The sequence below is a fragment of the Kogia breviceps genome, chromosome 14, assembly GCF_026419965.1.
Source record: "Kogia breviceps isolate mKogBre1 chromosome 14, mKogBre1 haplotype 1, whole genome shotgun sequence".
NCBI classification, from domain to species: Eukaryota; Metazoa; Chordata; class Mammalia; order Artiodactyla; family Physeteridae; genus Kogia; species Kogia breviceps.
Genome location: NC_081323.1, coordinates 80,980,190 through 80,993,385, shown reverse-complemented (window position 1 = coordinate 80,993,385; position 13,196 = coordinate 80,980,190). Strand labels below are relative to the sequence as shown.

Below are 13,196 nucleotides of genomic sequence, written 5' to 3'. Positions count from 1 at the left end.
CTAGAAAAAGAACTAATGAAGCCTAAAGTTGGTAGAAGGAAGGAAGGAACAAAAATTAGAGCAGAGGGCTTCCCTGGTGGCACAGTGGCTGAGCGTCCACCTGCCGATGCAGGGGACATGGGTTCGTGCCCCAGTCCGGGAAGATCCCACATGCCGCGGAGCGGCTGGGCCCGTGAGCCATGGCCTCTGAGCCTGCACGTCTAGAGCCTGTGCTCCGCGATGGGAGAGGCCACAACAGTGAGAGGCCCGCGTACCGCAAATAAAAAAATTAGAGCAGAAATAAATGAAATAAAGACTGAAAAGAATAGAAAAGATCAATGAAACTAAGAGCCAGTTCTTAGAAAAGATAAACAAAACTGACAAACTTTTAGCTAGACTCAGCAAGAAAAAAAGAGAGAGGACTCAAAATCAGAAATAAAAGAGGAGATGTTACAACTGATACCAAAGAAATACAAAGGATCATAAATGACTATTGTGGGGACTTCCCTGGTGGCGCAGTGGTTAAGAATCTGCCTGCCAATGCAGGGGACATGGGTTTGAGCCCTGGTCTGGGAAGATCCCACATGCCATGGAGCAACTAAGCCCACGAGTCACAACTACTGAGCCCGCGTGCCACAACTACTGAAGCCTGCGTGCCTAGAGCCCATGCCCCACAACAGGAGAAGCCACCGCAATGAGAAGCCTGTGTACCGCAACGAAGAGTAGCCTCAGCTCGCTGCAACTAGAGAAAGCCCACATGCAGCAACGAAGACCAAACACAGCCTAAATAAATAAATAAATTTATTTTTAAAAAAAGTTTACTATTCTTGCAAAATCCAAAATAAATAAATAAATAAATGACTACTGTGAACAGTTATATGCCAAACTAGAAGAAATGGATAAATTGGACAACCAAGAAAAAAATGGATAACTTGCTAGAAACATACAACCTACAAAGACTGTGATGAAACAGAAAATCTGAATGGACCGATTATTAGCAAGGAGACTGAATCAGCAATAAAAAAGTCCCCCAAAACAAAAGTCCAGGACCAGATGGCTTCACTGGTGAATTCTACCAAATATTCTTCTCAAATTCTTCTCAAACTCTTCCAAAAAATATGAGGGGAACTCTTTCATATTTTATGAGGCCAGCATTACCCTGATACCACAACCAGACAAGGATGCCACAAAAAAAGAAAATTGCAGGCCAGTATTCCTGATTACCATAGATGCAAAAATCTTCAAAAAAGTATTAGCAAACAGAATTCAACAATACCTTAAAAGGATAACACACCTTGATCAATTAGGATTTATTCCAGGCATGCAGTGGTGGTTCAATATTCACAATCAGTCAATGATACACCACATTAACAAAACAAAGGATAAGAATCATATGATCATTTCAATAGATGCAGAAGAAGCATGTGACAAAATTCAACATCCATTTAGAATGAAAACTCTCAAAGCAGGTATAGAGGGAACATACCTCAACATAGTAAAGGCCACATATGACAAGCTCATAACTAACATCACACTCAATGGTGAAAAGCTAAAAGCTTTTCCTCTAAGACCAGGAATAAGACAAGGTTGCACACTCTCACCAATTTTATTCAACATAGTATTGAAATCTTAGCCAGAGCAATCAGGGAAAACAACAACGAAATAAAAGACATCCAAATTAGAAAGGAAGAAGTAAAACTGTCACTATTTGCAGATGACATGATATATGTAGAAAACCCTAAAGTCTCCATTAAAAACTCTTAGTACTAATAAACAACTTTAGTAAAGTTGGAAGATACAAAATCAACACAAACATCTGCTGCATTCCTTTATGCTTATAATGAACTATCAGAGTGAGAAACTATCAGAAGACAATCCCATTAACAATTGCATCAAAAAGAATAAAACACCTAGGAATAGATTTAACCAAGGAGGTGAAAGACCTGTTTATTGAAAACTATGAGACATTAATGAAAGAAATTGAAGAAGACTCAAAAAATAGAAAGATATTCTGTGCTCATGGATCGTAAAAATTAATTTTGTTAAAATATCCATACTACCCAAAGCAATATACAGATTCAATGCAATCCCTATCAAAATTGCAATGGTAGTTTTCGTGGAAATAGTACAAACAATCCTAAAATTTGTATGGAACCACAAAAGACGCCAAATGGCTAAAGCAATCTTGAGGAAAAAAGAACAAAGCTTGAGGCATCACATACCCCAATTTCAAACTATGTTACAAAGCTATAGTAATTAAAACAGTATGGTATTGGCATTAAAACAGATGCATAGATCAATGGAACAGAGTAGAGAACCCAGAAATAAACTCATGCATATATGGTCAATTAATTTACAACAAAGGAGCCAATAATATGTAATGGGGACAGAACAGTTTTCAGTAAATACTGTCTGGGAAAATTGGACAGCCACATGCAAAGGAAGAAACCAGACCACTATCTTACACAATACTCAAAAACTGATGACCAACTTAAGTGTAATACCTGAAAACATAAAGCTCCTAGAAGAAAACATAGACAGTAAACTCCTAGATATAGGTCTTGGTGATGCATTTTTGAATCTGCACCAAAAGCAAAAGCAACAAATGCAAAAATAAACAAGTAGGACGACATCAAACTAAAGGCTCCTGCACAGCAAAATAAACAATAAACAAAATGAAAAGGCAACCTATAGAATGAGAGAAAATAACTGCAAATCATATATTTGATAAGGGGTTAATATGCAAAATATATGAAGAACTCATATAACTCAATATCAAAAACAAACAATCTAATTTAAAAATGGACAGAAGATCTGAATAGACATTTCTCCAAAGAAGACATACAGATGTCCAACGGGTACATGAAAAGACACTGAACATCATTCATTCAGGGAAATACAAATCAAAGCCACAATGACACAGCACCTCATACCTGTTAGAATGGCTATTATCAAAAAGACAAAAAAATAACAAGTGTTGGCAAGGATGTGGAGAAAAGGGAAGACTTGTGCACCGTTAGTGGGAATGTCAATTGGCTCAGTCACTATGGAAAACAGTATGAAGTTTCCTCAAAAAAATTAAAAATAGAACTATCGTATGATCCAGTTACTCCATTAGAATCTGCGTATTATGAGAAGAAAATGAAAACACTAAAGATAACTGCACCTTGATGTTCATTGCAGCATCATTTACAATAGCCAAGATATGGAAACAACCTAAGTGACCATCAGTGGATGACCAGATAAAGAAATTGTGGCATAAATATACAATGGAATATTATTCGGTCATAAAAAATAATAAAATCTTGCCACTTGCAACAAAATGGATGGACTTTGAGGGCATTATGCTAAGTGAAATAAGTCAGACAGAGAAAGACAAATACTGTATCATCTCTCTTATATGTGGAATCTAAAAGACAAAGAAAGAAACAAAAAACAACCAAGCTCTTGGATACATTAAACTGATTGGTGGTTGCAATAAGTGGAGGTGGGTAGGGGTGGAAGAAATGGGTGAATTGTTATTTACTTATTTCTTTATCTTTATTTTAGTTTATATAAATTGAATAAACATTTTTTTAAACTGTCAAATATAAACAGGAGAGTATACTTGATCTCTCATTCCAGATTCAGTTGAAAATAGCCATCCTGGGGCCATTGCTAAGGCACAGAAAGGGCACAGAAATTTAGACGTCTACCCAGTTTTCACTCCCTGGGACATAGTGGGGGTCTTGGCTAACAGAGCCATGAATATTCAGTGAAGGACAATAGTTTATCACACACACAAAGAATTATAATTTAGCTATAGGGAGGGGCGCCTCTGATTATTCACGGAGAGCCTGCCCAGTTAGGAGGTTGTACCAGAAAGCGATTATTCACCACCTACCCCAGCACTGCTGCTAGCCCATGGCCTCCAAGTTTTTGCTGGTGGGTCTGTCCCCAAGTGCAAAGATACCATGATGCAAACTGGAGCTGCAAATCTCGTAAAAGATGCAGCTTGTCTCGAAGGCCATGGGTGGCATGGAGAGCTTCTCTTCCCGTGTGGGAAGCAGCATATGAGGCTGCACAAGGCTGGTCGCTTAGAGATAAGAGGAAGTGGGTTTCTCCCAGTCTTGGCTCAGTCATATGAGTGACCATGCTGGTCAGGCTACTTGGCCCAGCACACACTACAGGTGGAGAAGGAACCTGGGAACCCTGGGAGCTGAATCAAAGCAGAACAGCCCCGTGAATGGTCCAGCCAACAGAAGGCAGCCCAGACTGAACGCTGCGGTCACCTCCCTGTTACCTGATGGGCTAGCCACCCGGGAGCCACACGTGACAATGACGAGCGGGGGCTCTGTGACAGATGCCTGCCAGGTCTCCACGTAAGCATGGTGGCTGCTTAGAAAAGGAAGAAGAGCATGGACTTTGGAGGCACATGGACCTGGGTCTGAATCCTCTCCTGGCTGCGTGGCCTCAGGCAGGCCATTTAATCACTCTGAGCCTCAGCTGCCGGTCTAAAAACACGGGGGCTGGTCTTTCCCCGCAGGGGTTGCAGGACCACGCCTCTCGTGTTCAGAGTCTGCATCTGCTCGGGTGTTGGCAGAGCAGCTAGCCTCCCCTGACTTCCGCTGTGAACCAGGCCATCCTTCCTTCCTTCACTTCCCAGGAAGTGAGCCTCTGAGCCAGCCAGACCCAGCTGGACCTGCAGTCTACCTCCCAAGGTCCGGAACTGCCTTGTATGTCTGAGGACATACATCCAGGCCCCAGCTGGGGCTGGGTCCGCTGCCCAGGTGACCACCTAGAGGTTGGTGGTCTCTCCCCCGGGCAGCTTCCCTTCATTTCTATCAATGCCTTTTCCTCCACTGCTTCCTGAATTGGTCATCAGGTAGGATCTTCAACCTTTTTGTACCCTAATCAGATTAATTCCTCCAAGTCTGGAAGGTATTCACAATTTTCGGTCGCTAATTCCAGCAACTAATAGATACTAAGAACACAGATATCTCTAACTTTATATCTATACCTGTATCTGTATCTGCATCTGTATCTATATGCTTTTTTTTGAGTTGATAAATTTTTGTTACCTTGTGTGATTTTTTTTTTTGCAATTGAAGTATAGTTAATTTACAGTGTCATGTTAGTTTTAGGTGCATCTGTGTGTTTTCAAGTGAGAACCCTCCAGAGGAAAAATTCTATAAAGGAAAGGACATTATTTGGTCAACTGACAAAACTGGAATATGAATGGTAAACCAGACAAAAGTATTGCATCAGTGTTCAATTTACTGGAGTTGGTAACTAACTCATGGCTATAGAGACCCTCTTCTTAGAAAATACTCCCTAAAGTATTTAGGGATAAATGAGGTAAGCAACTTTCCCTCAAATGGTTCAGAAAGAAACTATGCACATAAGTTTATATACATTATTACAGATAATCATACAGTCATTTATACACACAGGCAATGTTGTACACACACACACAGGAGACAGAGAGGGGGAGAGAAAGCAAACAAATGATAAAACGGGGTAAAATGTTAATAATATGAGAATCTGGCAAAAGGGCATTAAGTGTTCTTCTGGCTCTTTTCATTTCTGCAACTTTTCTATACATTTGAAATGATTTCAAAATAAAGGTTAAAATTTTAAAACAAAAGACAGCCCCCAAACCTCAACTTAGTCTTTGGAAACCTACGTTATTTGTTTTGGGATTTTTCCATTTTAAGTCCTACCTTTCCAGGTTCGTGTGGAGGCAGGGACAGCTAAGGCAGGGACACGACAGTATGTGAACACGTCTCTAACCGATTCTCCTTCAACTTGGAAACACATGAGGTCACACGGAATTCCATGCCAGTGGCGGGGAGATAGATGTGTGTGCACATATACCCCCAGTGCATATATGCATCTGTCTCTCCGTTTCTCTGTGGACTGATTGAAACTTTGGGATGCAGCCCCAATGCCCACAAGGGTCAAGCTAGTATGTGAGTGAGTGAAACAGGCCAGGCGTAAGAAGAGTCAACTACCAGAAATACAATAAAACTTCCTTGATTTTTACTGGGCTATGGGGAAACAAAAAATGTCATACAAACAGGTATGATAACTGCAAATGATATTTCCGAGTCAAAGTGGGAAAAAACGGAAAACCAGATCTATTTAATAACTCATTTTCTCATCTTGCAACCCCTCGGGCCTAGAGGATTCTAGGCTTCCAGCCCACGGGATCCTGCCGGAGCGTGTTTCATCACGTCGCGATGTGGAGTACAGAATCCCACTGGGAGTCCTTCAGCTGGGAGCAGTACTCAGTTTTACTCAGTTTCATAATGGAAAAGAGCTGTTCACAAATGTAGGTACTCCCGAACATGGAGAGGATCTTGGCACAGTGGGTTTTGTACTTGGGGTAGCTGCTCCAGAGGTATTTATAGAATTCTGGTATCCCAACCTTGTCGTATTTGGTTTTCAGGACCGTGTTGCACTGCAGATCAATCACCTCCATCTGGAGCGCTTCCTGGACGCTCTCGATCTTCATGGAGAAAGGGGAGCTGAACAGGGTCAGTTCGCTTTCGTAGAGCTTGAAATCGGACAGCCTTTTCTGGAATTCCGTCTTCAGCTCCACGATTTGGGGAATGTAGTTCAGCCCATCGCTTTCGTTTCTGGAAACTGATTTCAGGGTGGGAAAGTGGGCCAGGTTATTCCTGGCCAAATGAGTCTCCCAGAGGCACAGTTTGGCCAAGAACGCCCGAATCAAGTCGTACATCTGCGTCACGATTTGGGAATGCCCTTGGAGAGAGATGTTCAACGTGTTCAAATGCATAGTCATGTCCACCAAGAAGGCCAAGTCTTTGATCCAATCTTGAGAGCTCAGCTGAGGCAGGGGCTTGCCTCTGGAAGACATGAAGGAGTCAATTTCTTCCAACGATTCAAAGAACCTCTTCAGCACCAGCCCGCGGCTGAGCCACTTAATCTCCGTGTAGTACAGGAGGCTGCCGTATTGGCTGTCCAGCTCATAGAGCAAAGTCGTGAACTCGCTGTGGTTCAGTCCGCGGGAGCAGATCCAGTTCACGGCATTAACCACCACGCTCATGATGTGGTCCATCTTTAACTTTTGAGCACAGAGCGATTCCGGGTGAATAATGCAACAAACGGACTTCAGATCGGAGCCCTTGCAAGCCATCGCCACCTTGGACTTGAGTTTTGTGACCAGCCCGTTGTTGGCATCTACCATCGCAGGAGTGCCAGTTGAGGCCACACTTACTAATTTCGACCAGTCGATATTAAACTTTTTAAGACTTTTCTCCACACGCAAAAAGATCTCATTTCCAGATTTTGTCCCCGTCATGGGCACCGTATCCAAAAGTTCTTCCGATACATCAAAATTCTCATCAACGCCCCGGATGAATATGGCCAACTGGGTGGTGTTATTTATATCTGTGATCTCGTCGATGGCAATAGAATAGGCCACAAATGATCTGATTTTCTCGCGTAATTTCTCCCATAAGTTCCCAGCCACGTCTTCTATGGGCTGGACGGCAGGCATTTCCCTTGGACTCACATTTGCAAACGCTCGTTTTTGCTCGGGACACACGATGTCTGATGACCCCAAGAGATACTTTCTGAGCCCTTTCTTCAGCTCCTGGAGCTTCTCGTCGCGCATCCTCTCTGTGTACTGGTCATAGTGCCTGCTGTGGTTGGTTTGATAATGGCGTCTCAGGTTGTATTCTTTGGACACGGACATGCTCTGTTTGCATATTAAACACGTAGGGATATTCTGCACCTCCACGAAGAAATACGCTCTCTCCCACTTTTCTTGAAATACACGGCCCTCTTGGTCTATCTTTCTTTTTCCCACTTTTGATAGAAACATGGAGACAAGAAACAGTTCAGTTTTCTCTTAAATCGACTGGTAGTCTAACACCAGCAAGACCATGATGACAAATGCAAGGGATGAGGAGGTGGGGGGGGGGGTCGTGGGGGCGTGGGGGGCGTGGTTAACTGGAGAGCACCCCAGCCCTGCAGAGGTGTGGGCTGAGCACGGGGGACACTCAGGGCAAGCAAACTACTGCCAGAGCGGGCATGGCCCTGGCCTGCCCGCATCTTCAGATTGTTAAACAAAACCTGGAAATGGACTTTCACGAAAAAGTCCCCGGTTTTTCAACGTTGGCCACTAATTCCCTTTTTTAAAAGGTAGATGAGCCAAGGGGCTTCCCTGGTGGCACAGTGGTTAAGAATCCGCCCGCCAACGCAGGGGACACGGCTTCAAGTCCTGGTCAGGGAGGATCCCACATGCCGTGGAGCAGCTAAGCCCGCGAGCCACAGCTACTGAAGCCCGTGCGCCTAGAGCTCATGCTCCGTAACAAGAGAAGCCACCACACCGCAACAAAGAGTAGCCCCCGCTCGCTGCAACTAGAGAAAGCCCGTGCGTAGTAACACAGACCTGATGCAGCCATAAATAAATAAATAAATAAATAAATAAAACTAAAAGGTAGATGAGCCAAAAGAAAGACATCTTTGGTGAGGTTCAACAAGTGGCTATGCTTTCCCATCTGGTTTAAATGAGAATGATTTGAAAGTGTATCTGCATTTTAACATATATTTTTTCATTTGATTTTCAAGAGAACTTTGAAATAACAGAGAAGGGAATGAGCACAGAAGACATATGATTTAACTGCTGTGAGTCCCAAAAGACACCGGTGATAGCCACAGACCCTCACAGAACTTACTTGTTTTCAGTGTAAAGAAATGGGCCACGATGCAGGTGAGCTTTACTTTGAGAGAACATAGGTATAAAAATTCACTTTAAGAAAACGTAGGCAGAGACAAGCAGTCAATTTAGTGGCTGCCTGGGGCTGGGGGTGGGAATGGGAAATGACCAGAAATGGGTAGGAGGAATCTTTCAGGTGGAGGGATGGAAATGTTCTAATATTAGATTGTGGTGATAATTGCACAACTCCGTAAATATACTAAAAATCACTGGATTGTGTACAGTTTGCACAAGTGAATTTTACAGTATGTATATTTATGCCACAATAAAGCTATTAAAAACGTAAAAAGCTATTTAACAACCAGAGGAGTTTAGGAATAAGAATTGTGCGTTTTAAAAGAACACTTTAGTTTCCAAATTTAAATGAGGAGTTTCCCTAGATGACTCTTGGGAACATCGTTACATGTTATGCTTTTTTTTCTTTCTATAGGTACTTTATTTTTTTAGAATTTTATTGAAATATACTGATTTACAATGTTGTGTTAGTTTCAGGTGTACAGCAAAGTGATTCAGTTATATATACATATGCATATATATAAATATATACATATATTCTCTTGTAGATCCGTTTCCATTATAGGTTATTGCAAGATGAATATAGTTCCCTGTGTTATACAGGAGGTCCTTGTTGGTTACGCCTTCTGCTTTAATATCCAATAGGATTTTGACTTGCTTGCAAGGACTTTAGGGGAGACATTAAAAATATTTAACGAGCAGAGTTGGACATTGCCCATTCAGAACAGAAGTCAACTGGAGGGGGTTCTGGGAGCCCTGCTGTGCCAGGCCCTGTTGGTTCTGAACTGTGGGGAGGTCAGGGGTGGCCAGGCAGGTACTACTTACCAAATACGGTAGAGTAGTAGTTCAGTATTATGATATGAGCTGCCCCCCCACCCCTACCCCATAAAGGACTCTTGAATAAGAATGCGGTATGTTATCACACACAGCAAAGCTCCGTCAAATTGTTACATGAGAAAAAAATGCCTGGGTAATAAAACTCGAGCAACAGAATTAAAGGGCTTTAAAAGAAGCAGGAAAAACAAAATGCACATACAGAGCGGCATGCTTTGCTCTTTCTGGTGGTGAGTGTCCACTGAGACAGCCCACGTGGCACAGCAGGGGCTAGGACCATCTCCTCTCCCCCAGGATACTCACCATTGCTGAGTTCAAGGCCGGGAAGTGGTCTGAAGAGAAAGAGACATTGGTGAGTGCAACAGAGGTCACTTTTCCTCTCTTGTCCCTTTAGTTCTATTTGACAAACTTTTGTGAGTGTCAGTGCGAGGCTAAACTAAGACAGGCTGCCCACGATCACCAAGAAACGGGAGTGAGGACACACAGCCCCCGGAAGCAGAATCCGATGAACTGAGGGTGACAGGTAGCATGACATGGCACCTGACTGCAGGGACCCACGGCCCACGGCCCGGGGTGAGAATCCCTGCACCCCCCAGCTTCTCCACCTCGAGCAACTTACGATCTGCAGCTCATTCTCCTGACCCAGCATTGGACTCTCACGTACCTGATGACTGTGAATTTGATAAATTCTGCGGCATCCAAGATCCTTCTCATGGAGCTGATTTCCAGGTAGCCAGGGGCTTTGAATACCACCCCCGGGGGCATGCCGTCGATGACCACACAGCCGGGGTTGAAGGTGATCTTCCTGTAGGGAACTTTCACAGGGAAATCCACTCCAATTGCTTCACCTGTGATGATACAAAGGGTGTAAAACCAGTTGTGTGTCACTTGCTTTTCCCAAACCGTGCTTTATCTTTAATGTCAAGATTTTAAAATTAATCGCATCAAGTAACAACATTGGTGATCAGCCATTACTTCATTTTCCAGCCATGCTAGGGTGTATGAATAATTTTATTGATTTTGAAATTGGTAACAGGTAGTGTAGCAGACTGTTTCTCTACCCATGAAATAGGCATTATCGTAGTATCTACCTGAAAAGGGTTTTGTGAGGATTAAATGATTAATCACATGTCAAACACTAAAAACAATACTCAGCTATGGTAAAAAGTCAGTAAGTGAAAGATAGCTATTATAGTTATTTAAAAAATATTTTAAATTGAGATATAATTGACATATAACATTGTATTAGTTTTGGGTGTACAACATAATGATTTGATAAAGAGAGCTATTTAAAATTTTTTTTTTATTGAAGTATAGTTGATTTACAATGTCGTGTTAATTTCTGCTGTACAGCAAAGTGATTCAGTTATACATATATATACATTCTTTTTTTAATATTCTTTTCCATTATGGTTTATCATAGGATATTGAATATAATTCTCTGTGCTATACAGTAGGAACTTGTTTATCCGTTCTATATATAAAAGCTTCCATCTGCTAACTCCAAACTCCCACTCCATCCCTCCCCCAACCCCCTCCCCCTTGGCAACCATCAGTCTGTTCTCTATGTCCGTAATTCTGTTTCTGTTTTGTAGATAGGTTCGTGTCATATTTTAGATTCCACATAAGTGATATCATATAGTATTTGTCTTTCTCTTTCTGACTTACTTCACTTAGTATGATAATCTCTAGCATCCATATTGCTGCAAATGGCATTATTTCATTCTTTTTTATGGCTGAGTAGTATTCCATTATATATATATATATATATATATATATATATATATATATATATATATACCACATCTTCTTTATCCATTCATCTGTCGATGGGCATTTAGGTTGTTTCCATGTCTTGGCTATTGTGAATAGTGGTGCTATGAATATAGGGGTGCATGTCTCTTTTTGAATTATGGTTTTATCTGGATATTTGCCCAGGAGTGGGATTGCATGATCATATGGTAGTTCTATTTTTAGTTTTCTAAGGAACCCCCATACTGTCCTCCATAGTGGCTGCACCAACTTACATTCCCACCAACAATGTAGGAAGGTTCCCTTTTCTCCACACCCTCTCCAGCATTTATTATTTGTAGACTTTTTAATGATGGCCATTCTGAAGGGTGTGAGGTGGTTCCTCACTGTGGTTTTGATTTGCATTTCTCTAATAGTTAGCAATGTTGAGCATCTTTTCATGTGCCTATTGGCCAAAAGATAGCTATTATTATTATGAAATTAGTGTTTCCATGTAAAAGTTCTTCTTCAGTAAAAATACACTAATTTTGATCACAGCTCCTTCACAGAAAGATCAATTTCTTAGATAATCAGTTAGAAGGAAATATTTCAAATATATAAAATTTGGTTATGTAACAATATAAAAACGTACCAAATTTTCTGCTAAAGAGGTCATTGACTTGTTCTCTTAGTTGTTTTATTTTTTCAATGCTTGATAATCTTTCCTTCTCATTATCTAAAAAAATTAAAAAAAACAAGCAAACCAGGTTTATTCATGTATTTGCTCCCCCGAAAAGCTGTTGGAGGTAACACCTGTAAGCACATGTGAAAGCACTTTACCTGGCTTATCATTCAGCTTAGTTTTAGCAATAATTAAGCGTTTTGGAAATTTGTAAATTTAAGGCATTATAGATGACAGAGAATTTTCCAAATTATAACCCTATGTAAATATAAGACATACTACTTTAGAGAACATTTTCAATATCATGCAATATAAAGATGTCCACTTTCACCCCTACTCTTCAACATTACAATAGAGATCCTAGACAGTGCAATATAGCAAGTAAAATGAATAATGTATGTACTAGGATTGGGGAGGAAAATTTTTTAATACTTGAAATTTTTATTCTATTTAATTTTGAATAACTAAAAGCAATTATGTGGTTCAAAATTCAAATGATATAAAATAGTACATCATGAAATGTCTCCCTTCCAACCCCATCTTAGCTCTCAAGTTTCCTTCTTTGGAGGATCTATGCTATTAGATACTTTTGTATCTCTCCAGATATGTTTTATATACACCTATTCAGAAAAGAAGATTAATTGATGGGCAGCAAATACATTTCATCTCTGTGGCCAATTCCAATCCAGTGGTAGCCAGTGCTTGGAGTTGGCTGCCCTAGGGGGTATTTTCCAGGTAATGCACCAGGGCAGGGCTGTGAGAAGCAATATATCTGATAAACAATTACGATATAGCAAGATATTCAGTGTGTGGCAGTTGGCTGCATATTTTATATTCCTGAATTGTCTTTCCTTAGTTGACAGGGTGAACTTAGCAAAAAAATAGCTCCAAGAGACTAACCCATGTCACAAAGTGGTTAAAATATAACAAAATGAAAAACATAATCTAAATTATGATAAAGTCAGATAGAATTCCATACCTGGAATCGTCACCTGAACGATGTTAAGATCTTCAACACCTGCTGCAGAATTTGTAAGACTGGATGAATTGGTGTTTCCTTAAACAGAAATTGAAATTTAGAACTTATAGAAAATTAGGCTACTTCTCCTCTAAAACTATCAAATTGCCACTTTGATCAGAAGGCCAGACTAGGGAATTCCCTGGCGGTCCAATGACTAGGACTTGGCACTTTCACTGCCAGGTCCTGGGTTCAATCCCTGGTTGGGG

The 13,196-nt window shown here is 41.1% G+C and overlaps 1 protein-coding gene across 2 annotated transcripts in view; it reads right to left on the bottom strand.

Moving 5' to 3' along the window:
- Positions 1-5,978: 5,978 nt before the first annotated feature.
- The window catches only part of LOC131741444 (general transcription factor II-I repeat domain-containing protein 2), a 52,663-nt gene continuing 45,445 nt past the window's right edge, over positions 5,979-13,196 (bottom strand). For both annotated transcript variants that reach the window (XM_059038403.2, XM_067011899.1), the window contains exons 12-16: positions 12,949-13,026; positions 11,940-12,023; positions 10,221-10,404; positions 9,860-9,888; positions 5,979-7,794 (exon numbers count right to left, since the gene is read on the bottom strand). In XM_059038403.2, the coding sequence (XP_058894386.1) occupies positions 6,191-7,794; positions 9,860-9,888; positions 10,221-10,404; positions 11,940-12,023; positions 12,949-13,026 (1,979 nt within the window). In that variant the 3' untranslated portion in view covers positions 5,979-6,190. The remainder of the gene's footprint in view (positions 7,795-9,859; positions 9,889-10,220; positions 10,405-11,939; positions 12,024-12,948; positions 13,027-13,196) is intronic.